At 51.3% G+C, this 24,749-nt stretch overlaps 1 protein-coding gene and 1 long non-coding RNA gene across 3 annotated transcripts in view; both read right to left on the reverse strand.

The window, feature by feature from the left end:
• Positions 1-743: 743 nt before the first annotated feature.
• On the reverse strand, positions 744-6,037 carry LOC110354833 (uncharacterized). Its single transcript, XR_011803764.1, has 3 exons — positions 5,025-6,037; positions 4,490-4,601; positions 744-1,004 (listed from the first exon to the last, which is right to left on the reverse strand). It is a non-coding gene; the product is annotated as an uncharacterized lncRNA (long non-coding RNA).
• A 6,924-nt stretch (positions 6,038-12,961) lies between these two features.
• LOC101798203 (T-box-containing protein TBX6L) overlaps positions 12,962-24,749 on the reverse strand; it is a 37,282-nt gene continuing 25,494 nt past the window's right edge. For both annotated transcript variants that reach the window (XM_072024357.1, XM_038187613.2), the window contains 8 exons: positions 22,594-22,738; positions 21,464-21,566; positions 20,846-21,010; positions 20,375-20,521; positions 19,776-19,846; positions 18,511-18,602; positions 17,023-17,215; positions 12,962-16,050 (listed from right to left, as the gene is read on the reverse strand). In XM_072024357.1, coding sequence (XP_071880458.1) covers positions 15,624-16,050; positions 17,023-17,215; positions 18,511-18,602; positions 19,776-19,846; positions 20,375-20,521; positions 20,846-21,010; positions 21,464-21,566; positions 22,594-22,738 — 1,343 coding nt within the window. In that variant the 3' untranslated portion in view covers positions 12,962-15,623. The remainder of the gene's footprint in view (positions 16,051-17,022; positions 17,216-18,510; positions 18,603-19,775; positions 19,847-20,374; positions 20,522-20,845; positions 21,011-21,463; positions 21,567-22,593; positions 22,739-24,749) is intronic.

Here is a 24,749-nt window from a genome sequence, read left to right on the forward strand (position 1 = left end):
TATTTTTGTAAAGGGAAATACAGCATTCTTTGTGCCATTTCATGTGCCTGTAAAGTAATTTTTTAATATTATATTAACATCCTGGGAACGAGTGGGCTGCCTTTTGTTTTCTAGTCAAGTTTTCAAGCATATTTCTCAATACCTGCATTTGAAAGTGAGACCTGCCTAAAAGACTGCCTTTTGGGACCAGTGAAAGCATTCTTGTATAGCTGTCATTTTCTGTTCTGTTAAATGAAAATGTTTTTTGAGACAAGGATACAATTATTGCAGTGGGAAAGGTGGCCTTGTATTCGAGACAGTCTTCACTGTGTAAACTTTAAAACACAATATGTAATTTAAAGACCATGAACTTCAGGCAATAATATTAAAGTGTAAGCTTTTAAAATTTATTTTGGGGATCATAGCTTGTTTTATTTTTTGTGCTATAAAATTAACAGTATTAAATGAATTATATTCTTAGAATATATGGAGTGTCTTTTCTTAAGATTAGTGCCTTTTAATTTCTTACTCCACTTATTTCATAGAACTGGTCCCAACATCAAGCCACTGTTTTTTTTTCCAGTGCCCTGTTTGTACAGTCTAAATAAAACTTGCCTCAACTTACAGTATCACTTGTTGTCTTTAGTCTTAAACCCATGGTGATAGTGGCAGAGTATTTAGGTCCTTACTGTGTCAGTATCATGGCCTGTTCCGTGGGTAAATCTGTGCCAGTTGAAGTTTTCCTGAGTCAAAGCAACAGGTAAGCAGGAGAAAATACTGATGCTGAGTGAATGACACTGTCATGCTCCATCCTTGTGCATGTTCTCCAGCTGTTCTGCTGTGCTCTGCAGGCTCAACTGAAAGATGCAGCTCCGGTAACGCCGATTATCGCTGTTTCCTTCCCCCTCGCACCTGACACCAGCGCTCTTCCTGTCACTACATTTAACTCTTCTTTTGTAGAGGCTTTTAAAAGTCTGTGTGGAAACTATGACCTTCTTTCACTGTGATAATTATCTTGACTGTGCCTGTAAGAACAATTTAGGCATTTGTTTTGAATTTAGCTTATTTTTTAGTAACTAAGGCCTGACGGGTGCAGGTAGGGACAAGTGAAGCCTTCTAGCCCCTGTTGAAGCTGTCACCATAAGGTGTTACAGAGCCCTGCTTTTGTAAATCAAGAACAGGAGGTCAGCTTTTTGCCTTTTTACAGTCAATCCAGATCAAAAATAGAGATTACAGTAACTTCTTTTTAATATTTGAGATCATTCAGGTAAATCATTCACAATGTGTTGAAACTTGAAGTGAGCTTACATGAGATTAAAAAAAAAGCAGAACTTCAAACACGTAAATGCTGTAAGGGAGAAGTCTTAAAAGCTTGCATTGTTTCCCTGGCCTCTTCGTGGGTATGTGCTCACTGCAATGAAGGCTAGTGGGTGTGTTCTCTGCAGTACAGATTTCTACAGTGTTTTAATAAATGTTATAGCCAACTCTGTATAGTGTAGTAGCAAATACTCATATTTGGCAAGTTACCTTTCTTCAGAAAAAAAAAAAATCTCAAATACTCAAGCAAGAACAAGGACAGTGCATACAGGCAGCCTGAGAACTGCTTCAAATTATTCTGTGTACCTTTCTAGCAAAAACTGAAAGTGCTGAGCTGCTTACTGCAGCTGCTTCTCAGGACATCATTGCCTCACTATTTATGTTGCTTCACTATTTATGTAGCAAAACCAAGGCCCCTGCTTTACCAGCAGATTGCTTCCTACAGCCCGAACTCTGACCGCATGTGCAGAACCAGCACTGCTCCTGGCTACGGTAAGAGGTGTGCAACGCACTCAGAGGCAGTTGCTGCCCATCCTCTGAGGAAGGGGCGGGCTGCCTGCACCAACCAGCCCAGACAGGGCCTGCCCTGGTTTTTGTTTCAGTAAAATTGGGTTTCTCTGACACTAACCTGAGGTGTCCACACGCTATTATCGGGCAGTGGGAGATGAAGTGCTTTCAGAGCCAGAAGGCTTGGGGAGTTTAATAATACCTGTGTTCTGAACAGAACTTTGCATTTGTCTCAAAATGCATCAGGTTGGTATAAATCTGCACTACATAGGGGTAAGAGGCCACAGAACTCTGCATGGCCTTGTTTTGTCGTGTGCTTAGAAATAAATGAGCTCTTCCTACCACTTGAGGTGGGAGGGGGTTGCTTTACTTTGGCAATGTTACCAGAAGGGACACATTACACAGTCTGAGTGAGCTGCAGCAACAAGGGTGCAAGGGACTGCCATTTGTCTGCATTTTAAAAGGCAGCCTGGTTCCTGGCAGCCCTCGCCCCAAGTGCCAGCAGCATCAGCTTGCCCCCAGCTCCCTCTGCCTTCCCTTCCTGCCACCAGGCTGACCCTGGGTGGGGCCCACAGCTCTCGCTGCCTGCGCTCAGGGCTCAGGGTTTGTACCAGGAGCACCCACGCTGCAGCTGCCTCCAGCTCCAGGAACAGCCAGGGTTACTCAGCGGAACATCAAAGGTAACAAGAAATGAGCAACGACTCAAACTGAGTTTAGTTGTGGCTTACCTGCGCGCAGACCTTCACTTATTTAAATTGAAGCGAGTTTGGCTAGGTCAGGCCAAACAGCAGGCAGCATAAGCCCAGGTGCAAGCGAGGTGGAAGGAGCTGGTTTGTCACCTTCATTTAAATAAAAGGTTTTCTTTCTAAACCAGTACAATAGAAAACACCCCTTTAGTTTCAACCAGCTCTATGCCTGCTTGAGCTTACATGAGTAGCAAGTATGCCTAAATATACTAAAATAAAATGCTGTCACAACACGTGAACAAGTTTCCTTGTAACTTTTTTTACATGGTTTAACCAGTGTGATGTGCACGCAGGAAAGCTTTTCGGGTCTCTGCCAACAGGGATGGCTCACCTTCGAGCAGCTGTAGTGGTTTCTGCCCCCTGTCCTCTGCCCCTTTTTTTAGGGAGCGTATCAGCTGCTCTTGTAGCAGCTGTTGGACCACAAGCCACAGCTCAGTGTATTAAGGTAAAGCAGTTCCAATTTCAGGTTACCTTAATACCGCGAGCTGCAAACGGTGACGGTCACTGTGCAAACAGCTGAGCCCTCCTGCAGCAGGACTGTGAGTCCATGAGGGTCAGGAAGGAAGCAGGGAAAGAAACCATCACAGCTGTCCCAGAGTGAGCCTCCTGCTCCGAAATTTGAGCCCTACGAGCTTGCCTGCAAGCAGAAGTTGCATCAATTAGTGTGACTTGTTAACGGGACCATTGCGTGCCCGGCCTGAATCTGGTCAGCACCGCGCTGCTCCAGCTGGACCACCCTCCGCAGCAGCAGCTGGGGACCCCGGTGCTGTGACTCAGGCCCAGTTCTGCTTCGTGGGGTCCCCAGATGGGCACCACCTGCAGGAACCGGCAGCTGAGCTCCTGCTGCTGCTCAGCGGTGTTGTGACTGCTCACCAGGAACCCAGCGGCTCCTGGCGCTGGACGCAGCCTCACCTGCAGAAGGTGCCGCCCGCGCTGTTCCTGAAGCAGGCTGGGGTGAGCGAGAGGCAGCAGGGACTTACCGCGGCGCTCTCCTCAGATAACCTTCCCAGCACCTGCTTGCTTCATTCCGGGCATTTTGTAACCAGAGCCCTCCCGGCACAAGTTATTAGTCTAGCCTGCCGCTGGCACGCCAGACAATCGGGAGCAGGGCTAAATGCAGGCTATCCGCAGGGACCCAGCTCCTGCTTTGTTCGTCCTGGCTGGTCCAACAAGGGCAGCTCAAAGTCAGCGCTGAAAAATCCATCACTTCTAATCCTGCATTTGCTCTAGAACTTAAGCACTAAAACACAGGAGGAAGCATGGATCTCAGTGACTGTCAGCCCTCTCGTGTGCTCTGTTTCCCAGTCTGGCTCTCTAAGGAATCCCCTTCAGGCCCTGGGGCAGGAAGGGCTCTTGCTCAGATGAGGGAGCAGTGGGTGCTGGTTGGGGTCTGCTTTGCCTGCCCCTGGTGCCTGCCCTAGCATCAGAGATGGGGCTGGCTCGGGGAGCCATGAGTCAGAGGCAGGGGCACTACTTGGAAAAGACAGAAGGGACTGACAGAAGTGAACATCAGGGGCTGGTTGGAAACTCTTGGCACTCCTCTTATTCCTTCTGCCCACTGCCCTGCAGCAGCCAAGCCAGGCCATGAGACCCCCGGCGTGCTCCTGACGAGAAGTGAAAATCCCAGCCAGGTCCTAGAGTACACTGCCACTGTCCCTAACTTGTCATTAAAAAAACAAAACAATACAAATTTACCCGTAACTCATTATGGTGAAGCACCCCTGATCATTTACAAGCCTTTGTGTGCCTAGACTCCAGCCCCAGAGCTTGTTTTTTTTTACTATACTTTATGTTACTGTACTGATTTGATCTAAATTAGGAGGTAGTTCAAGGCAGGAGACTCTCACTGGGACTTTTATTTGCTGAATCTATTTCTGAAATGTTGGATTTTCTCTTTTTTGCCCTGATCTTGTGACCAGTGTTATCGTTAATCGACTGACCTTGCAGAGGAACAGCTTTTCTCTTCCCAGGTGAGGCAGCTGACGAACAGTGGGAACTGGCTCCTTGTTGGCAGTGCTGATGGGTACACACACAGCACACGGGGCTGGCTTCCTGCCGGGCATGGCACAGAGGCAGTGTCATTCATCTCACCAGGCCTTCTTAAGGGCAGGAAGAGCCACATCCTTCAAAGAAAGAATACCTCCCGCTGCCCCGACTACCTGCAATAGCTGTGAGTACTCAGCACTTTGGAGAACCAGCTCCAACATTAAAAAGAGAATTTCCCTGCATGAAATAACACCTGGACATGGGACACCTCAGCCTGGGGGGTTGGCCACTGAAAGGCTCAAATCGGCTCAGGTCTGGAATTAAGCTGAACAGGGTAACACCAGGCTGAGCAGCACACACAGCGTATTGGCACTGTCAGAAACTTCTGGTTGAAATCATCCCAAACCACAGGATGTCCCCAGTAGCAGTGTAAGGGTTTCTTCCAGTACTCAGTAGCAGCTCCTGCCTGTACGGAGCTGAGTAACCCACCTGCATCAGAACAGGCACTTGGCATCATTTGATCGAGGCAGAGGTAGCTGATGGGATGGAAATAGCTCTCTGACCGGTGGGACAGCACGCTGGGCTCCGAGCAGGGGTTTGTGCTGTACAGCAGTGGTAGCCCACAGACCTCCACCATGGCAATTGTGTTATCAACGCTGGCCTAAATTTAAATAGATAAAAATAAAGAGATGTTAGCCTAGGAACAGAAAGCTTGCACAGTCCTTGACAGGGCAGTGAGGATGTAGGACTTCCATCCATCAAATGTGCGGGACTCGTGCCTCCCTCGCTGCGGTGGCCTGGTTTCAGCCACACGTTGCAGTCCTGCAGCCCTAAGGCAGCGTGGCACTGAAACAGCTTTGGAAAATGAAGGGGAGTGGAGGAAGGAGATGATGTACCTGGAGGAGGACAGGCGGATTAAACGCCCCTCCCTGCTGCCAAACACTCCGAGCTCTGTAGTCATCACCCAAAATAGAGCCATAGCCTGTGTCTCCTCCAAGAGACAGTCCCTGCTGCAAACATGTCAGGGCATTGCTGGGGCAACGATTTACAGCACAGGGAGCCACTTGGGGAGCTGCTGACACCGCACCCCACTGTACCTGGCTGCTTTCCCTTTCCCCCACCATTAAAGCTGCCTGTTGATGCTTGCTAGCCTGGGAACCTGACACAGGGCTCGACCCAGCAAGGAATGTAGGCAGGGTTTGGGCAGAAAGGAAGAAAGGCCCTGCATTGACCTTGGGTGTAGATCAGAAAGCCACCACACGTGGCTATCAGCTGAAGCCAGGGCCACCTGAACCGCAGGGGGACCTTTTGGAGGAGGCTGAGCAGCTCTGAGGCAGCCCCTGCAGTAGCCTGGACCCTCCAGGACTGACCATGCTCTCCCCTAAGTCCTGCCAGGGCTCTCTGGCTCTCCCAGTGCAGACTTTACACTGCAGCTGGGACCTTCCCCAGGGGACAGATGGCAGCAGCAGTGCTGGGCCACCTTTTTCGGGGCTGTTTCAGCAGGCAGGGTACTTGCCCAGAGTGCAGGAGGCGTGGATGCAGCTCCCTCCTCAGCCAGCAAATTGCCAAGCCCAAGTCTCCAGTGTGTGAGGGAACGGCCACAGCACAGCTTCCACAGCGCTGCTCCTCCTCGCCTTCTCTGGTTGCTCTGGGGTGAGGAGTCCCAGGGTGCGAGAGGTGCATCTGCCTGAAGTGTGGATGTTTGGGGCCCCTCCAGGCCATTCAGCAGCTCTCCAGCTCCACGCAGCCTTGCTCACTCCTCCTGGACAGAAAAGAAATCAAAGTTGAGAGCATGGAGTGGGCTGGGGCAGCACAGAGCTGCTGGGGCAGAGCCAGCCCCAGGGCTGAGCTCCTTTGGCCCAGAGAGGGCTGGGGACCAGGTCCCAGCTGCCTGCCACAGCCACGGCATCCCCCCTGTGGGTGGGTGCTGCGCCCTGGGAAGACAGCGAGGCCCCAGAGCACTCCAGGATCGCAGCCCAGCAGCGAGGTGAGGGGCCAGCCGGGCTGGCTGGAGAAAGGAGAGTTTCAGGGATATTTGTAACAGGCAGATGACACCGGTGATCCATCGAACGAGGCACTTTGCAAAGCCACACGGCTCCTCCATCCCTCTCACTGCTGCCAGCACAACCCCCTGCCCACACAGGGCTGCCCGAAGCACCCAGCAGAGCCGGGGGGAGCTGCTCCCAGGGTTGAACCCAGCTGCTCGCTGGGTTCAGCTCTGACAGCCTGCTGAAGCCACGCTGCCCTGGGAGCTTGCCTGTGCTTTCCAACGCGCAGACACCTCCTTCCCTGTGGAGAGCAGCACCTCCTCCTCCTCCTCCTCCTCTCACTCGCCTTGCTGCCAGGGTCCCTCCCGCACGCGAGCTGCCTCAGCCCCGACTTGCCCTGGGCCCCATCGCTGGCAGCATCTGAGCAAGACCGCTCACGTCCAACGCCCGCCGCAGACACGTCGCCACAGCGCGGGAGCTCCGCGCCCCGGTTACAAAGCACCGCGGCGGCTGCTTGGCTTTCCCCGTGCTCCCTCTTGCCCTGAGACACCCAGGCCCCAAAAATCTTCTGCAGCAACCCCTGCGTGTGCTGCCCAGGCCCTGGCCCAGCCGCCCCCTGGCAGTCACTGGGTGGCACTGTGCCCCTGCCTTGTGCAGCCACCTGCCTGCGCCCACAGCTGAGCCCATGGGGTGATTGCCCTGGCCCAAAGTGTGCCCACGCAGGGCAGCCAGGGGCTGGGCCGCAGCTGTGGCAGCAGGGGACGGAGGCCCCATGGTGGCTGACAGCCCGCAGGGAGGTGACAGAGCCTTCCCAAGCACCCGGAGCACAGGCTGCCCGCCGGCGAGGCTGGCTCTCCCCACCGCGCCTCCATTCTCATTACGGTGGTAAAACGAGATCAACTGCGCCCTCACAATATCCCCCCACCATAAAACTAATAGGGCAGGCAATTGGAAGGGCTCTGTGAAGTGCTTTATGGTCTGGACACTGGGAGTGAGCTCCGCAGCTCAGAGGCTGTCCCAGTCCCCATTCCCAGGAATTTCCCCCCCAGCCGCCCCCTCCAGGCTGGGAGCACCGGGAGGAGCCTTCCCAGGGCACGGCACTGGTGCCACCACCTGGAGCCCCACAAGGGCCCACCAAGAGCACCCAAGGGGCGCTCCTTTCCCCCTCGGGGATCAGGATTTCTGCTTTGCAGCACAGCCCAGCACAGCCTTGCCCCAGCTCAGGGGCTGCGAGGCCATGGGGTGAGCCAGGGCAGCCACAGCCCTGCTCTGGGCAGGGGGCACACGTTCGCTGGGGCAGCCTCCTGCTTCAGCTGGGATTGAAAGGCAGAGGCTGGGCTCGTCTCTGTGAGCACGAAGCAGCCCTCCTCAGCCTCGCTACAGTAAAACCACTCGGCTCTGTAAAGGTCACCTCCCTCCACGCTGACAGCCCCGTGCTTGGGAAGCTGCAGGGAGGCAACACGTGGTGCTGGGGGAGCCCCGCCGCAGAGGGCAGGGTGCAGAGATTAAGGGATGGGTTTAACTTCACGCATTGCCAGGACTCACACATCTCAATGCCGTACTCCAGACCCACACCGGCCTGAAACCTAAAGCAGGAGCCCAGCCCTGCCCCTGGCAGCAGCCCCAGCACCACCCCGGGCAAAGCGATGACCGAAGGGAGCGGTGGCTGCCCGCTGTGCTTCATCCTGATGTGTAGGAGCAGCCCAAGAGGCTTCCCTTCTTTGCTCAATCTCCATTAGACCCTGCAGAGAAAATTAGCACGAGCGCGCCAGCAGTGGCACCGAGGGGACGGACCCTGAGCAACTCAGGGGGGGATTTAATTAGTTTGCTGAAAGCTTTTTAGCTACCTGCTACAGCTCCAGGCCCTGGCAAAAGGGAGAGACCAAGCTCCTCTGCCATCAGGGCAGAAGACAAATGGGAGATGGGAAAGCAAAAGGCTTCCAGGTCTGCATAAGCATCAGAAGGGAGGCAAAGAGCCTGTTCCTCCCCTCTGTGGTTTAACTGCAATCTCTCTTCTCCTGACTGTCCCTACTCACCCCGTGGGACACAGCTGCATTTTGCTGTGCTGAAATCCCTGGTGTTTGCAAAAACGACCCAAGATCCCCTGATAAGAAGTGCCACAGGCACACAGAGCGTTACCGCCTGCTCCTTCTGAGGGATGAGTGGCTCACCAGCACCGTGGCTGCTAACAGGGGCTCTCCACTGCCTGGTTTTTGGGTTCGTCCCAGCCCCGGATCAGAGCTCGGTGCTGTCCTGGGGGGACGGGAAGGAGCGAGCACAGCCCCAGCTCCATAACCAAGCCCCTGCTGAGTCCCCTCCTTTAATCCAAGGATACAATTTCTTTGCTAGGCACATGGTGAGCTGCCCTCCCTACCTTCTCTGCTGCCTGCTGACATTTGTATCTCAAACTAATTGTCGCTATATCATCTGATCCTGCCCAGCTGTCTAAAAAAGCAACATCCTGCGTACCTCTGGGACCTCTTTGTCAGAGACTGTGAACTCATCTCCATCCAGCACCAAGATGGATTGAACAAACCAAAGCAGTATTTTATTGCTGAAGCATAAAACATGGGAATAAACAAGCACCAAAGTGCTACTGATCATTAAAACCAGATGGGAGCCCATTTACTGCCTCCAACAGTGAGGTGCCACCGCTGTGCTGCCGAAGCCCCATTGAAATAGGAAACCCACGGCACCATCTGGGAGGTGCAGGGCGGCCACGGCTACTCACAGCCCCTGGAATTCAGGCCTGGATTTCGCTGTGGTCGCCTCTCTCCTCCACCCTGGGCACAGTAACACGGCTTTGGGTACTGGCTCCAGAAGCACGGTCACTCCTGTAAGGTTGTGCCTGAATTAAAACGCCCCGGTGGGGACAAGCAGCCTGTTCGGGGCCAGTTCCAGTGCCTGGGAACTGGGAAGGATTACAGGCCAAGCTGCCTGCACAGGGTGGGAAGTCAGCTGCATTTTAACAGGATTTTTCTCAGCACAGGTCAGAACCACGCTGGGCAGCCCTGTGCATGTCAGCTCCTGCACGGGGCATCACCCAAAGCAGCCCGGGCCTTACCTTGTTTCCTTTCTGAGTGGTGCTGGCAGGAGAAGCTGAGCACCACGACGGGAAAATGCTGGGGCCATTTCTTCTCCTTTCTAAGCACTGCAGACGAATGCACGATCAGCTTCTGCCCCGAGCATAGCAAGGGCATTCCCAAAGCTTGGGGTACTGGAAATCGGCCTTCAGAAGGAGCTTGGTCCTGAGCTCAGCACCCCACCTGGATTGGGGTTTGTACCTGTGTCTTCGAGCCCCATCTTCCTGCAGCAGGGAGCCCCGAGCACGGTGTGGGGCCGGGGGCAGGTCCCCGGGATGCACCCCTGTAGCTGGGGATGCAAAACGGAGCAGGAGGCTGCTGGCAAAGCAGAGAGACAGACAGACAGACAGATGCTTTTACACTTCAAAGGAAACGGGGCCCTGGGAGGCTTTCAGGAACACTCACCGATCGATAGGCTCCTTTTAAACACCGAGCACATTTGCTCAAGTGTGAGGCAATTAGTCCCTGAGGATGGAGGCAGGGCAGGACCATTAACAGCCATACGGGCAGGATGAAGCCAAGGATGAGAGACTTGGGGCCAGGCTCCATGCGAGACCGGCAGCCTTTGGGCCAGGGGCTGCCCTCCTTTCCTTCCCAAAAGAGCAGCCAAGCTGGCCACGCGTGGCAGGAGACAGCTGCCCTTGTGCGGGGCAGTACCTCTACCCACACACCTCGGGAGGGCAAAGAAACGTCTGCAGGGCTGGAAGACAGTCTGGCTCATTTCTTTTAGCAACATAACATCATTTATCCTGCATCTGCTTTGTTGTTTGTTTGTTTTCTAACCATAACGCAGATCTCGTTTGTGAGCATCCCCAGCAGTTCAGATGCAGCCTCACACTGCTCAGTGCGGAGCTGCTCTCAGCACAAAGCACGCGGCATCAGGAGTCTCCTCGGGAGGGGCAGATGGGTTAAAAAATGGGCTGTACTGGTCTGCTGTTCTCACCCACAATTTTCAAATCACCCCTGTGCCTTGTGCTGGCTGGGGGCTGAGCTGCTCTGGACAAGCTTGTTCTCCACAGAGCCCCTTGGAGGTGGTAAATTAGAGCTAAAACCAGGCTGTGGGAGCGCAGAGGCTGCCCAGTGAGAACAGAGCCTGCACAGGGATGAACCCCACAGCATAACAGAGATCAGGCCTGGTCACCCCCTTCTGCTCTGTATCAGCATTTCCACGCAGCTCTCCCCTCAGCACGGCCAGTGAGGGTGTAACAGAGCTCCCGGTGCTTTGCGAGGCCCCCAGGTCAGAGCTGGAGGAGCAGCAGTGCCAGCGGGCAGGAGGTTTCTCCTGCAAAGCGCTGCTGCAGTTCTCCTGCACGGTCTCATTTTCCAACACGAGGGAAAGAAACCAAAAGTGAGCCCTGCTCTGTGCCGAGCTGTGTGGCTGAACGCTACTCTCTCTGACTCTCCTTTACAGAGGCACCAAATTTTTCCCTCTTCAGTAAAAATCAGAGAGGAAGAAGAAAATCTCAGCATGCCCCCAAAGAACTGCAGGGGATGGAAACTGAATCCACCCGTTGCACTCACCGAGCGGGGCACTGTCCGGGCAGGAATGCTGGAGCTGTACACCTGCACATTCAAAGCAAAAATAATGGAGTATTACAGAAGTGTCAGAGGCAATTCAGCACCCTGCAGCAAAGTACTTCGTGCCATAAAACAAACTCACATGACTTGGAAACACAAAAAAGGAACAACACTAAATCAAGCCCAGCAGCACAGAGCGACCGGCTGTTTGTCGTGGCCGCAGGGCCTCTCGTTACTGCTGCATTAAAGGATTCCTTCACACTTGTTTAAAATTTGGTCTAAAGCTGCTGCTTGGGCCCAGCTCTCAGCAATGCTTCAGCACACGCTGCACGCCGCAGGGAATGCCGGCTGCAGAGGAGAAACACTTCCCTGGTTTGCTTTGCTTTGCCCTGGGAGCCTGCAAGCAGCAGCGTTAGCTCTGCCTGGGTTTCTTTGCTCAGATTCGCTGGCTGCAACCTCGAGAAACCACATTTCCACCTCATTACACCTCTACAAAGCACAGCAGCAAAACCAGCTTACCTGGAGGGAGCGGCTGGGAGCCTGGCCAGGAGCACGCCTGCACCTCGCAGCTGGGGGAACCGAGAACTGAGCCCTGGAGAAACAGGCAGGACCAGGCACCCCCTGTACCGCCACACCAAAACCCTACCTCTGAGCGCTGCCGGAGCCCACGCAGCCCGCAGGGGGGCTTTGGGGCACACGCACCACCCAGGGCAGAGGGGAAAAGTGCAGCAAATCATCCCCTCCCCACGCTTCGAGGAAAATCCCTCATCCTCCTCTCTGCCTTCTCCTGGGTGTTTAAATTCAGCGCTGCCCCCTCACTCCCCAGGGCGAGATGCAGGTAGGTGAAGACACCTGCGCCCTGCACACCTGGGGGCTGAGGAGGGGGCTCAGAGGGGCTGGCAGCGCTGCTGAGGCTCCTGCCAGAGCCAGGCAGGAGGTGTTGGGCTCAGCAGCACGGCCCCACGCAGCGGGGGCCAGCAGGTGCCGGCTGCTGTTTGCTGGTGTCAGCCAAATGCTGCGTGCCCCCTGCTAAGAGGCTCCGTGTGGGACCCCGACGCGGGGCTCATGGTTTAAGTGGCTTTCAAGCCCTGCAATAAAAAAACCATTTGACTCGAAGGATGTTGTTATTCCTGGGAGGGGGCTGCTGCTGCTCGCTCGGCTCCCGTGGAGGTGACCCAGGATATAAGGCAGGAAGGGCACAGCAGGATGCTCCCCCCGCCACCGCCACCCCCACTGCCCTCAGCGGGGTGCTTCTGTAGGGCCAGGGGGTGGCTGAGCCTGCAGAGGCCACATCCTGGGCCAGGCGAGAAGGGACCGCGCCTCTGGGAGGAACCGCAGTGCCTTGTGAGGGCCTGGGGAGAGGCGAGCGCCCCGTGGGGTCACGGCAGCAGCACCACGGGTGCTTCCCCCAGGCCCTGCCACTGTCTGTGGTCAGGGAGCAGCGAGGTGGTGTTTTTCTGCCATTCCCACTTGCATTGAAACAGCCTCAGACTGGGCTTGTGGCTGCAAAACCAGTAGGAGAAACCAAAATGAATCAGGGTCTTCATTTCCCATAGGCAATGTACCTAGATCCCACTTTGAGTCCGTTTGTCCCCATCCTTATGTAACTCCGCTGCGGGAGAGGAGCAGAAAACAGAGAAAATAAACAACTTGCTGCAAAGAATTAGCTCAAGACTGAGTCATAGCGAGCACTGCAAGCAGATAACCTGGGGCTCGCTGAATAAGCTGCAGAGAACACCGAGCACTGAGATCAACAGCGTGTGCCATGTAGGAACTGGCCCCAGGTAACACGACCACAGCGGAGCCACTGGCGTGCTGGAAAGAGATGCACAAAAACCACATTTCAGAGTTTATTTTATTGCTCTTAATGGCCTGCCTTCCGCATGTCTCATTTCCTTTTATTGAAGCTGTCAGGGAGGCATTACATTATCTCACATGTGTGCAAAAACAGGACTTCAGTCAAGCTCGTACAGATTTTAAATGCCACAGCTGAAGAAAACAGAGTGGAAACTGCAAAGGGAGGAGGCGGCAGCAGAGTCCAGAGCGCACACACCTACGGGCAACATTTTCCAAGGCTTCACAGAGCAGCAGAGCTGCAGTCTCTAACCAGAGGCGGGCGGGAGGCAAGTGAAGGTACCTCGCTAACGAGCAGGATGATTCACTGAAGGGCAGGGAGTCCTGCTGCAGCAGAAGGCTGATGAGTAATTACTGGCTCCTCCTATGCACACAGCTAGGTCTGCCACCCGGGCGCGGCGGCCGCCTGCCAAGCCAGCCCTACCAACAGGCCCTGTGGGGCAGCAGCACCCCCAGAGCTGCTCCGAAGGTTTGGAAATAGCCCGGGTCTCTTCAGCTCATCGTACTCACCACAGCACGGTTTCCATCCTCATTAGCACCCTAGGGAAATACAGCCCAGCTTCTAGGATAAAGGACCTGACCTAGGAACTAGCCAACTCCTTGGCCAGGCTTCTCACCTGATCTCCAAGACTCAGAAAGCAGCGGTGGCAAAGTGAACTACCCACACTCAGAGACACGACCTCTCCTCGCCCGAAGAGGACAGGCTTTTACAGCTGCCCTTTACACGCGGCTGGCCCGTGGGCAGCAGGAAAGCACGGCTCTGGGGCTACCAACAAGCTCCTCCACGTTTCTTCCCCGAGTGCTTTCTCCGCAGTGAATCACTCGCATTCGCAGGCGTGTGGTGCACAGCGGGCACAGATCAATACTGGCGAGGGTGCTGCCGGAGGAGCAGCGAGCCGACATCATCACATGCACTGTGGTGAAGCCTGACCTTTATTTGTGTGCTGCACATCTCACGCCCATCCTGTGAGGCTGAGGGGAAGCATTTGGCTGCTCTGTACATGTAATTGTGGTGCGAGGCCGGTTAGCAATACGCTATTTAAATAAGGAAGTAGTCATTGGAGTGGAGTTTCACAAATACGTAGGGCTACTCTTCAAAGTCATTTTAACAATAATAAACACAGTTTAACACCTCTACACTATGCACACGCACAGCGCTGGCCTGCTCTGCTCAGAGAACATCTTGCTACACACACACACAGGATGCCAGCTGGCAAACGGACTAAAGGACACACCTCACTGCCTACTGAGGGCTACAGACCACAAAGCAGTTTATTGCAAGTGTTACAAGAAAACATTCCCTAAATAACAACAAGGAACACACCTATCCTCTCTGAGAAGCAAAGAGCCTGTCTCAAACAAGACCCCACTTGGGCAAACGGGGACGCTTCCCCCTTCGAACACAAGGACAAAAATAAATCCTCTGTGCCAGGCACCTCGCAGGCTGCTCACAGACAGAACAGCTCCTCCAGGAGAGGGGACCAGGGGTAAGGAAGGTGAAAGCGCTGACAGCTGACTGGACATGGAAGCAGATCCCTACAGGCACCCGAGCAGCAGCACGAGGACTGTGCCGAGCTCTCCAGCAGGGCAGAGAGCAGCGTGGCACACAGCTCCTGCCTACGCTGCTTTCACTGTGCTAAAGGATGTGGGCGAAGCACAGCGCCAGGCTGGTCAGCAGTGTCTTCTGACTAAGCTTTCTCATAGCACAGCACACAACAGCTATAAGTTAAATTCCCCAGGGGTGGCAGGGGGTGGAGGAAGGAAGAAGTTCACAGCGAAAGACTTCCTCTCCCTCGAAAGGAAGAGGTCAGAGTGACACGGCCAGCACCACTGCTGAGGGCCCTATTCGGGCCAGGCACAGGCCTTCGGAGGCCCCCGGAGCAGCCCCAAATTCTGTGAACGACCTCCCTCCACCACCAGCAGAAGGAAAAGTATTTCACTAACCTCGAATCTAGGGGTGACAGAAGAGGGGTGGGCATGAGGGACATGCAGACACAACACAGAGCCTTCTGCTGATTCTCTTGCAGAGGACAAACTCTTCCCTGCCTGCATGACCTGCAAACACGTTTCACTGCGTATTTTACTGTCACATGCTCCTGGAAAAAAAAGGCAAGACTCTAGCTTCAGTTTGACTATACTAAGTGAGGGAACTGCTCAAAGGGTCACTGGGATTGCGTTTGTTGCTTGTCTTCGCAAAAATCTTCTACAGCTTCTTGGCCACCTGGAAGGCTAACTGAAACTCCTCAGCCCCTATCTCCTTGCACTGATTTTCCTGGGAGGATTGGATTTTGGAAGCTGCCACATGCAAGATGCAAATGCAGACTGGGACAGGGTTTGGCAGCTCTTTAACTACTGCTCTTACAGCTTGTGTGCTACTCCTGTTGGAAACAAACAATGCAGAACACCCTGATTCAGCCAGATGTGCACTGCCATAGGCGTGGCAGCCAGCAGTTCGGCTGCTGCTTGTGAAATACCACGAGGGTTGTTGTGCAAGGAGACAAGGAATTGAAGGTGTCCCATGCTCCCGTGTGCGGCAATGCCTCCTTGTCTAGTGTAGACAAGGCTTCAAGGTTAACATCCCAGAGCAAATCTGTCCTCATTTACAATTTTCTTTTAGTCTTTTCATGGGGAAGGTTCTTCCCTGCTCACCAGCAGGCATAGGGGAACAGCGGGTACTGGCTCCACTCTGCCATCGTCCCGTGGGCATGTCCTGAAGCCCCCTGTGCGTTGTAATCTGTGGAGAAGGCCGAGTAGCTCATTGCCCTGTACTGGCTGTGGGAGGGCACCATCCACTGGCCAAGACCTTGCTCGGTGCCGTACGGACTGTACATGGGCGCTCGGGCTCCAGGTTTCCCCACCGAGTCCAGAGCCATGTTCACCACTCCCGTATAGTCCTGGGGAGGGGGCAGAGGCGGGGGGAGCGGAGGCAGGTTGGTGAAGCCCTCTGGGAGCTGTTTGGAGTCGTGCTCAGGCACTGTGGCAAGATCCAAGGGGTGGCACCTTGCTCGGAAGTCATTCAAGGCGGCGACGTCGCGGGCGGGAAGCTGCTGGCTGTCCCCAGCTTCATGGAACCTGAGCCCCGAGGGCAGAGAGAAGAGCAAGTCAAACCTACCGCAGCAGAAAACCACTGAAAACCCACAGAGATTCCCCAGGGAAAGGCAGGGCAAGCCCTTAGCATGCCCTCTTCTCCTCACTGTTTCAAACATTCGCTGTCTGTTCAAAACAAGCATGTCTACAAGGACCATTTGGCTCTGTACAGGTTTCTTACTCCCTCCGTTTGCCTTGCTTCCAGAAGCCTTGACCCGGAGTGGGAATGTGCAATGCGTCAGCTATTTCACAATGATTTCCCACGTGAGGATACTTGCATGAAAGCAAAGTGAGCCATCCTGTTCTCCAATGCACTTACACACATTGCGTATCAGAAGGGGGCAGAGGAGCATCAGCTCAGTCACTCTGCACCTCCACGTGTTGGCTGACTGCACATTAACTCCCACACAAATACAGCCTCACCTACTGCTTTGTCTTATTGTTAACATGGATTTTAGCCCAAGCCCTGCTGTCACCCACACAGAAAGGCTAAGTGCCAGAGAAGGTAAGCTCAGCCCGCCCTAGCTATGGTTAAGTTCTAGCCTGGGCTTACTGTCACTCGTGTCTGAATTTGTAATGGTAAGGAGGGAAACATCACTGGAGTCCTGCCACTCCTCCAGCACACTGCCACCAAAGGACAGGCAAGTTCTGTGGTACACGAAGTTGGCTGGGAAAGCATTTCAGGACAGGGAAATAAAGAGCATTACTAAGACATGAGTATGCCCAGAAGCAGTGGGCTAGAAGTAACACAAAGGCTTTACTACAGGGATAGCTCCATGCTGCTCGAGTACCTATCACCCAAGTATGGCATGCAAAAGAAAGTTATCCTTCCTCACTCTGGCTGTTTTTCTTAGGAAACACCCTGTAGAAGAGGAGGACTCTCATCAATTTAAGGGTGGCTTTGGACACCCTTGGACACCCCTTTGGGCTTTTGGAGCACCGAGAGATGGGACTTACCGGTATGTCTGGTAGGATGGGGTAGGCACTTGCTGCTCTCTGGCTGGACCCTCCCTCTGGTCGGTCGGTGCTGGCGATGCTGCAGTAAAGGCATGGCTGCCGTTCTGCTCGGAGATCCAGAAGGGGTAGCCACTGCTGACGGCGATGGGGTTACTCTCTTCCTTCACATCCACATTCTCATCTTTCTCAAAATCTGACTCACAGTGGGGAAAGAAAGAACGGGGAAAAATGAGAAAGGAGAAGAGAAAGCCAGGGCTCACAACGGTTTATTAGCAGCGGAATTAATTGCAGGATGGTGGAAGGAAACGCACTATTACCTCTTCTGCAGTCATACAGCCTTAAGGAACTAGCCCTTTGCTGCTGTTTTCTGTCCTTACACTGTGGCATTCAGTCCTTCCCTGTCCCCTCTCCCTAGCTGTGCCACTGCAAGTAGTGCCCTGAACTGGAACACCGAATGATCAAGCTTAAAAATAACCTAACAAAAAGAGTAAAGGTTACTTTAAAATGGTATCAGTTCCCCCATCTGCATCACGACCCAGCTGTACAAGCGCCAGTGCTGGCACAACTGCACACACAAGAACCAAGGCAGATGGGCAGAAGAAAGCCATGGGCGACACTGCAAGCTGGCAGCACTGTTGAAAAGAAAATGTTTTGAAAGCGCAGCCTTTGATCACATGTGGTCACAAAGCATGGCTGGGAGGCTGGTGCATGGAGAGCTGATGAGCAGTCACTAATGACAAGTGACATGTGAGCAGGCTCCTGTGGACCATACACAGTCAGAAGACTTCCTAACCCCTTCCTCATCCTAACACAAACTGAATGTGTGTGTGGGGATATCAGGCAGAAATTGAGAGGGAAAAGCCTCACAAAGGATGATCAGTCATCATTTGTTGGCTCATTCTACTGAAAGACATCTCTCTGAGCTGCTTTCCTGGCTGCTGTCGTGGGTGCAAAGTGGGTGCCCTTCAAAGATTACGATTAAAACACATAAGCAAGCATCAGAAATTTTAAGCAGCTGAATCCGTGTCACTGTGCATGTTCCCTGGCTCCCCATCCCAGTTCCCTGCTCTGTTTGGCCAAACTTCTGTGCTGGGGCTTCCCTCCAGGGCTGCCAGCTGTGGGCAGGGGCAAGCGGTGCACTCTCTGCATGCTGGAAGCATCATGTTGGATTGGGGCTGCACTACTTCCCTCTCACCTGCATAGAGCAAAATCTTCTTCAAACAGGGATGCGCTGGTCCTGTCTCACACTTCTCCCTAATCATTCAAGCTACCCCTCGGTCATTCCTTATTCCTGGCTGTCCTCCCTGAATTAGGGAATTAACTCCACTTTCCAGCTTTGCAAAGCCGTACGCAACACCCTTTGGGTGCCCTGCCCAGGCCACTCTCCCCAGACAACAGACAGAGCAGAGCAATGTCACTGCCTGGTTTCCTTCCTGTGGCTTAGGCAGTATTCGGGACTGACTCTGGGTTTGTTGTTATCAAGATTACCACGTTCCTCAGCACCAGACTCCTTTTCCTCAGGCAGCTTCCTCTTCTGGCCCTTGGCTGGACTGGGCTTCTGGGATTTGGCTCGTCCTTCCCTGGGAAAGAAACAGTGCAATGGAGTAGTTTGCAGTTAGCTTTCTACCTAGATAAATAACACAAGGGATGCTGGACAAAGGCCTGGAAGACAAAAAGATAGGATGAACCTCTCTGATGTCCTGCATGTTACAATTCTGCTCACAAAGCAACTTGACAGATCCATGGGGAATGTTTGCCACAGCTGATTTACAGAGTTGTGCTGCCTGCCACAAGCATCAGCTTCCAGGGAGAGCTCTTGCCCCACAGGATACTGGGGATAAATCAGTAAAGGGGTTGCTGCTCCCTTCATGCTTGTACAAAAGGCAAAATCAGAGTGGAAACCTCAGCAGGTTTTTGCACTGAGTTAGTAACTGTACCCAGTGTTGGATACACATACTACTAGATATGCGTATAGTAGGGTGGGTGTTTTGCTTAAAAGCAGCCTTTTTCCTAAATGGAAAGCTTAGTCAGAAATGATCCTATTATGAGGAGAAAGAACATCTCTGACAGTTTTGAAGGTTAAGTAACAAGAGTCAGGTTGGGCCTTTTTTCTTCAGGATTTTTTTTTTTCAGGCATAAGATAAAACTAAATCTCAGATATTTTCGTACTATTTTCTGCTTGGGGAAAAACAAACAAACAAACCAACCATTTTTTCCCTCTCTATTACCAGTTTGTGGGTTGCATTCAAGATTACTTATTTGTTTAAACTCTCATCCACTGGCTGCGCTCAGACCAGAGAGACCTCACTTGTACTGGCATTCGACTTCCCTCTTGCAGACAAAACTTGCTGCTGGAAGAGACACTTTTCCACAAAAGAGAAAAGGAGGTGTGAGAGCCCTCAAATGTCAGAAGCAAGCTGATCTCACAGGGACAGAACAATCTACTGTGGAGTCCTTTTACCTTTATCACCACTATTCCCATGTCAGATTCCAATCTAGATCCAAACTACAACACAATGTAGGTATCAAATCTGTCACGTTTCACACATTTCTGTAGGAAATTCTCTATTTCCTCCCATTCCCCAAGTCTCTTGGGCGGCTTCTACGCAGCATCATTCCCAGATATGGATAAATGCAATGTCCGGAGCAAAATGCTCTGCAGAACTAGCTGGTATACTTTGCTCTGTGGACTTGTGTAGAATTCACAAGTAAACTCTGGTTGTATATAAATCGAGATGGATAAAACAGCTTACCGCCGAGTGTTCTTCCCGTGCTCCCGGAAACCTTTAGCAAATGGATTGTTGTCAATCTTCAGCTTTGTGATCTTAAAATAAAGGACCAAGATTCAGTATTGTGGTAACTGGTTGGGCTCATTATTATTTCAAGACCTTCACCTCAGTATTTATCACAACAGGTTTTGGGGGAAGAAGGGCAGGGGCAGGTGTTTGGGGGATGCCCTTGCCACAGCATCTGAGCTCTCCCAGCAGTTCCCTCTATTAATTAGGAAGTGAGATATAGAGAGAAGTGACTTTCACAGGATCAGTGGGAATTTGAGTGGTATTGATCTGACCAGACACATATACAGGGCCAGTACCTACATCTGGACTTCTGTCTCTACTTTTTACTGCATTTGGGATTCTGTTGATCACTGACAGGGCACTTAATACAATTAGTGTGTACAATTCATCTAATCCCTGAGTAGACATTTTCTACAAGAACAATAACATGCTGATTTCTTTCCCCTGTCCATCACAGGCACGCAGGGTACCTAGCACTGAAGGAGACATCTTCCTCTACATGATTTCTAAGGACAGAATATTTAGCAACGTGTCAGAAGACTTGAACACTGTACCTGCTCGTTCTGGTAGGCAGTAACAGAAGTGAAGACAGTCTCAGGGAAGCTGAAGACTTGGAAGATGCTCCAGCGGACACTGAAGAGGTCATCTGCCTGCACAATGTGGAAGCGAGGCTTGTAACGGTGCATGGAGTGGAGGATGATCTGGCACAGAAACAAAAGGAGAAGGTTTCCATGTGCAACCACTGCTAATGCACTGTGCAAAGTCTTCTGTGGAGACTCTCGGGACATCCCTTTCAAAACAGAGGTTCCTGCCTGGGGCTGGTGTCTTCACCTAGACAGCAGAGACTAAAACCTTCCTTAGCAGGTAGTTAAGAGAGCAGAAAGGCCGGGCTGAGGAAGGAAGAGAGGGCCCTTGGATATCTTTTAATTTCCACAATCTAATTTCTCGCACATCTCATTTCACTTTCAACATCTATCTGCAATTAATTCCAAGAGAGAACGGCACAAAGGCCAGCTGCAACCTACGTGCCCATGTTGATCCAGAGTGTTGTTGGTGAGCTTCAGTTTTTGGAAGGAGACAGGCTCTTTCATCCAGTGGCTGCCAGGAGCTGGGGAATCTGGGTGGACGTAGGTGCGACAAGGGAGCTGGGGCTCTGCTTTTCCAGCAACTTCCCACTGATCTTTATTCCACTGTGAAGGGAAAGATGGAAATCTAGAGCTTAAAAAAACTACTTTTGTTATAAGGAGCCCCAGCAACTTTGCTTCACTGCATGATTTAGTGGATTCCTCTGAGGCATGCAATCCTGACAAGTAGCAGATTTTCTCTCATGAGCCATGATCGTGTTACCAAAACACCTCCAAGTTTAGGCCTCATTTTTCCTCCCTTTCTCCCAGTGGTTGTCAGAGAAGTCTGACATTAATCACGATCAAAATAGTACGGCTTACAATGAAGATTAGTTACCTTTCCAGCTGCTCCCCAAGCATAAGTGACAAATAACTGCAGAGAGGTGTAAAATCCACCAATTACTTCTGAACTTTGTCCAAGACAATTTATTTATCAGCCTGGACAGTGAAGCATAAAGATTAATCTGTTTCAAACAACGATGGAAGGAAAGCATAACGTCTATCATTTAAAGTACTTACCTTGTACCTGAAGTTGTCCACTGGCACAAAATCTACCAGCATGAGGTACTTGGCATATGGGATTAAGCCAGAGACTTTGATTTTGCATTGTGGAAACATGCGTCTGAAGGAGAAATTAAATATACAGCATAAGGATTTCTGTATAAAGTGGATACTGTTTCATGATTTACTCAAGCAGCAGGTCACGTTTACTCACTGCTGTGCAAAGTTCTGGTAGCAGTATTTCTACAGGCCAGCTACTGAACGTTTTTACTCTTATTGATGTATTGATTGTCTAATCCTATGGGTTTAGGTGGAATAGGCACTAAGAGGGCAGCAGTCTCTGGTGGCCTGACATGCTTATTGCTTTTGTTCTTCTGACTCCTATAATGCAACAGTGGAAAACTTAAAGAAAGCACTTGGAATTTGCATGTAGTTCCTAGCTTTATGCAGCTAGCATGGACCTGGAGCACATATTAAAGGATTTTCTAGTGTGGGTTGTGCTCATCTGAGAACAGATCTAGCTTTCCATTCCAGTATTCTCTACCACCACTTTTATCTTCTGACTTCGCAAAAAAGCTTCAACACCTACCTCCCTACCCAAAGGGATTGCTTTAGCTCACAGCAGCTGACACAATACGTTACAATTTCATATTCCTTCATTGCAAGCTCCCCAATACATGATTTAAATTTGAATTTTAGAGTAGCCTGCTTACACTGATCATTACCATTCTATGCCACGTTCTCATCTGCACTTGCAGAATCAAACCCAGATATTTACTGCCCATCTGCTCCTGCCCACAACGGAGGCAAAATAAATTCAGGGCACTTTCCAGAGCAACCTCCCAGTGACAGGAAGAACATCGGTGTTAAGTACTGAGATAAGAGCAGAGAAGATTTCACAACACATCAGCCCCACAGTGACCTTTTGCACTTCACAGTTTGGACCTCTAGGACATCCTGAAAACACAAGTCTTCTGCCAGAGGCAGGGAGATGCGCATAACTGGCTAACAGTTTAAGAGCTATCATGTAAAAATAAATAAATAAATAAATAAATAAATAAATAAATAAATAAATAAATAAAAGAGTGCTGGAGTTTTGCAAACAGATTGGAAGGGTGTGGTTTGGGCAGCTGTCCTGCTCCCCTCACCTGCCGGATTTGGTGATGATCATCTCAGTTCCTATCTGATGAAACTTCATCCAGAGCCCCATGTCCTCCAGGGTGACCACGATGGAGCTCTGCGGGTAGGGCTCCAGGCTGGGGGAAGGAAGTGCATCACACGGTGCTTTCACGTCTAGGAGGGAGAGAAAACAGTAACTTCAGACAGGCAGGAGGGGAGCTGGCACGAAGCAGCCTCTCCTGCACAGAGGCAGGGCTCTGAGAAGCAGCACCCAAGTCAGCCCTCCCAGTGCCTGTACTCACAGCTACCAAATTTCACGTGCTATTGTAACAGATGGGCTCTACATCTGGTCATTCACTCTTCCTACCTGCCTCCAGGACTTCTCATCCCCACATCAGTGCACAGGGCACAGCCCTGGTCTAGCTCAGGTGAATGTTATGGATTTTACCCAGGAAAGGCCCAGGTGCTGCCAAGAGCTCGGTAGTCCGCACCACAATAAACCTCTTAAAGAAAATCCATTATCTTCCTTTCAAGGTTTCTTTGTTACTTAGTAGACTCAGAAGGAATAAAGGCTTCTTAGACAGGTTTGGTTTTAGGGGATAAGTCCTTTTGTAAAGATCTGTGTGTTGAACAAATTGAACTTGATTTCCTTTATTCCACAGCTCTGACTGCTAGGTAGCCACAATCTGCTTTTATTCCTGTTCTGGTGTGACCAGGGTTGCACAAAACACTTTACCAAGAGAATGAAAGAGGACTGGAAATATTTTAACTGTAGCAGTGGAAGAAAACAACAAATATTCAGTAGCAGAGGTGAAAAATCACTCCAGAGGACTACAGAGGGATAGACAGGAGACAAGAAAGGGAGGAGACAGACCTGGACCAGGGAATATTCCAAAAAAAGGATGGCTGATCTGAACTGGGCTTGGAGATGGAGACCACTAAGATGCCTGTGATGGCAGCAGAAGGCAGAGGACTAATCATGCTCCTGGGGAAGGGAAAACTACCCCGGAGGAACTTCAGTGCCGACAGTCCCTGCCTCCTCTGCAATGCCGTTTGGATTAACAACCTTCCATAGGAGCTCTTCACACAAAGCTACTGTAACACACACAAGATCGCTGCTGCTGCCGCCCTACTGAAGAGCTCAGGCAGAAAAGACTTTAGGTCCAAAAGTGTGGCCTGGTGTAGCTACTGGTGGATTGATTTCAAAGCCAGCAAGGCTTTGCTAACGCTGCTCTGTGTATGAAGGACGTATCAGGAACTCTGCTTGGCTCGGAGAGTGCTCACAGCGGCAGCACCGTCCTCAGTTTAAGGAGGGCAGGCTGCCTTTGCTGGGTGTTGTGTTACCAGCCATGGCTATTTGCTTAAAAGGGAGATTTTTCTGCCTCTTAGCCTAGATTGGATTTTATTCAGAGTACATCAGAAATAACGGTTTTTATCACCTTGTTACAGTTTTCCTGGGTAATATCTTTAAAAGAATAAACATGAAAATTAGGCAACCACTTCCAGGGAAAACGGCTTCTTTCACAAAGCGACATATTGCCACAAAAACAACTCGATGCAAGCCTAAGGGCTTCTTCCCACTATATTAGGAATTAAGGAACGTTTAAACATAATTCTGCCCGTTTGTAAAGGTCTTTAGACATTTAAAACAAAACAAAACAAAACAAAAAACAACAACAAACCCTTTACCCTTTTTTCTGCTTTGATCCAACATTAATGAACTGGCTAAGAAGTGACACCTAGTTTGCTCACCAAGATTAGCCTGTTAACATCTTCCTACTAAAGCTTCCCTCATATCCTCTTGCAGAGACATGAAAGCTGCCACGAGACGATGCATTGGGTAGCTCAGTGCAGCACATGTATCAAAAGGAGTTACAATAAAATTGGGCTGATTTCCCACAGGAGTCATCCAGTCACAAATACATGCAAACAGATTTTGATTAGCTCGACAGATGCTCCCTCCTTTCCCCAAATGAATTTTACAATTAACATTTTTGTAAGCAAATTCCAATGCCGTTAAATGAGACTACAACAAGGGAGATCTCAGGAGTCCTTACTGAGAGACTTCCAACAAAGAAATCAAAAAGAATGAAAGTAAAAGGAGCTCAGTACTGAATTAAAAATCAAAGGCAGACGTTATCATCTGTTTTTACCAAAATGATCCCACCACACACCTGTATGAGTG

This window comes from Anas platyrhynchos, chromosome 16, assembly GCF_047663525.1.
Source record: "Anas platyrhynchos isolate ZD024472 breed Pekin duck chromosome 16, IASCAAS_PekinDuck_T2T, whole genome shotgun sequence".
Classification (NCBI taxonomy): domain Eukaryota; kingdom Metazoa; phylum Chordata; class Aves; order Anseriformes; family Anatidae; genus Anas; species Anas platyrhynchos.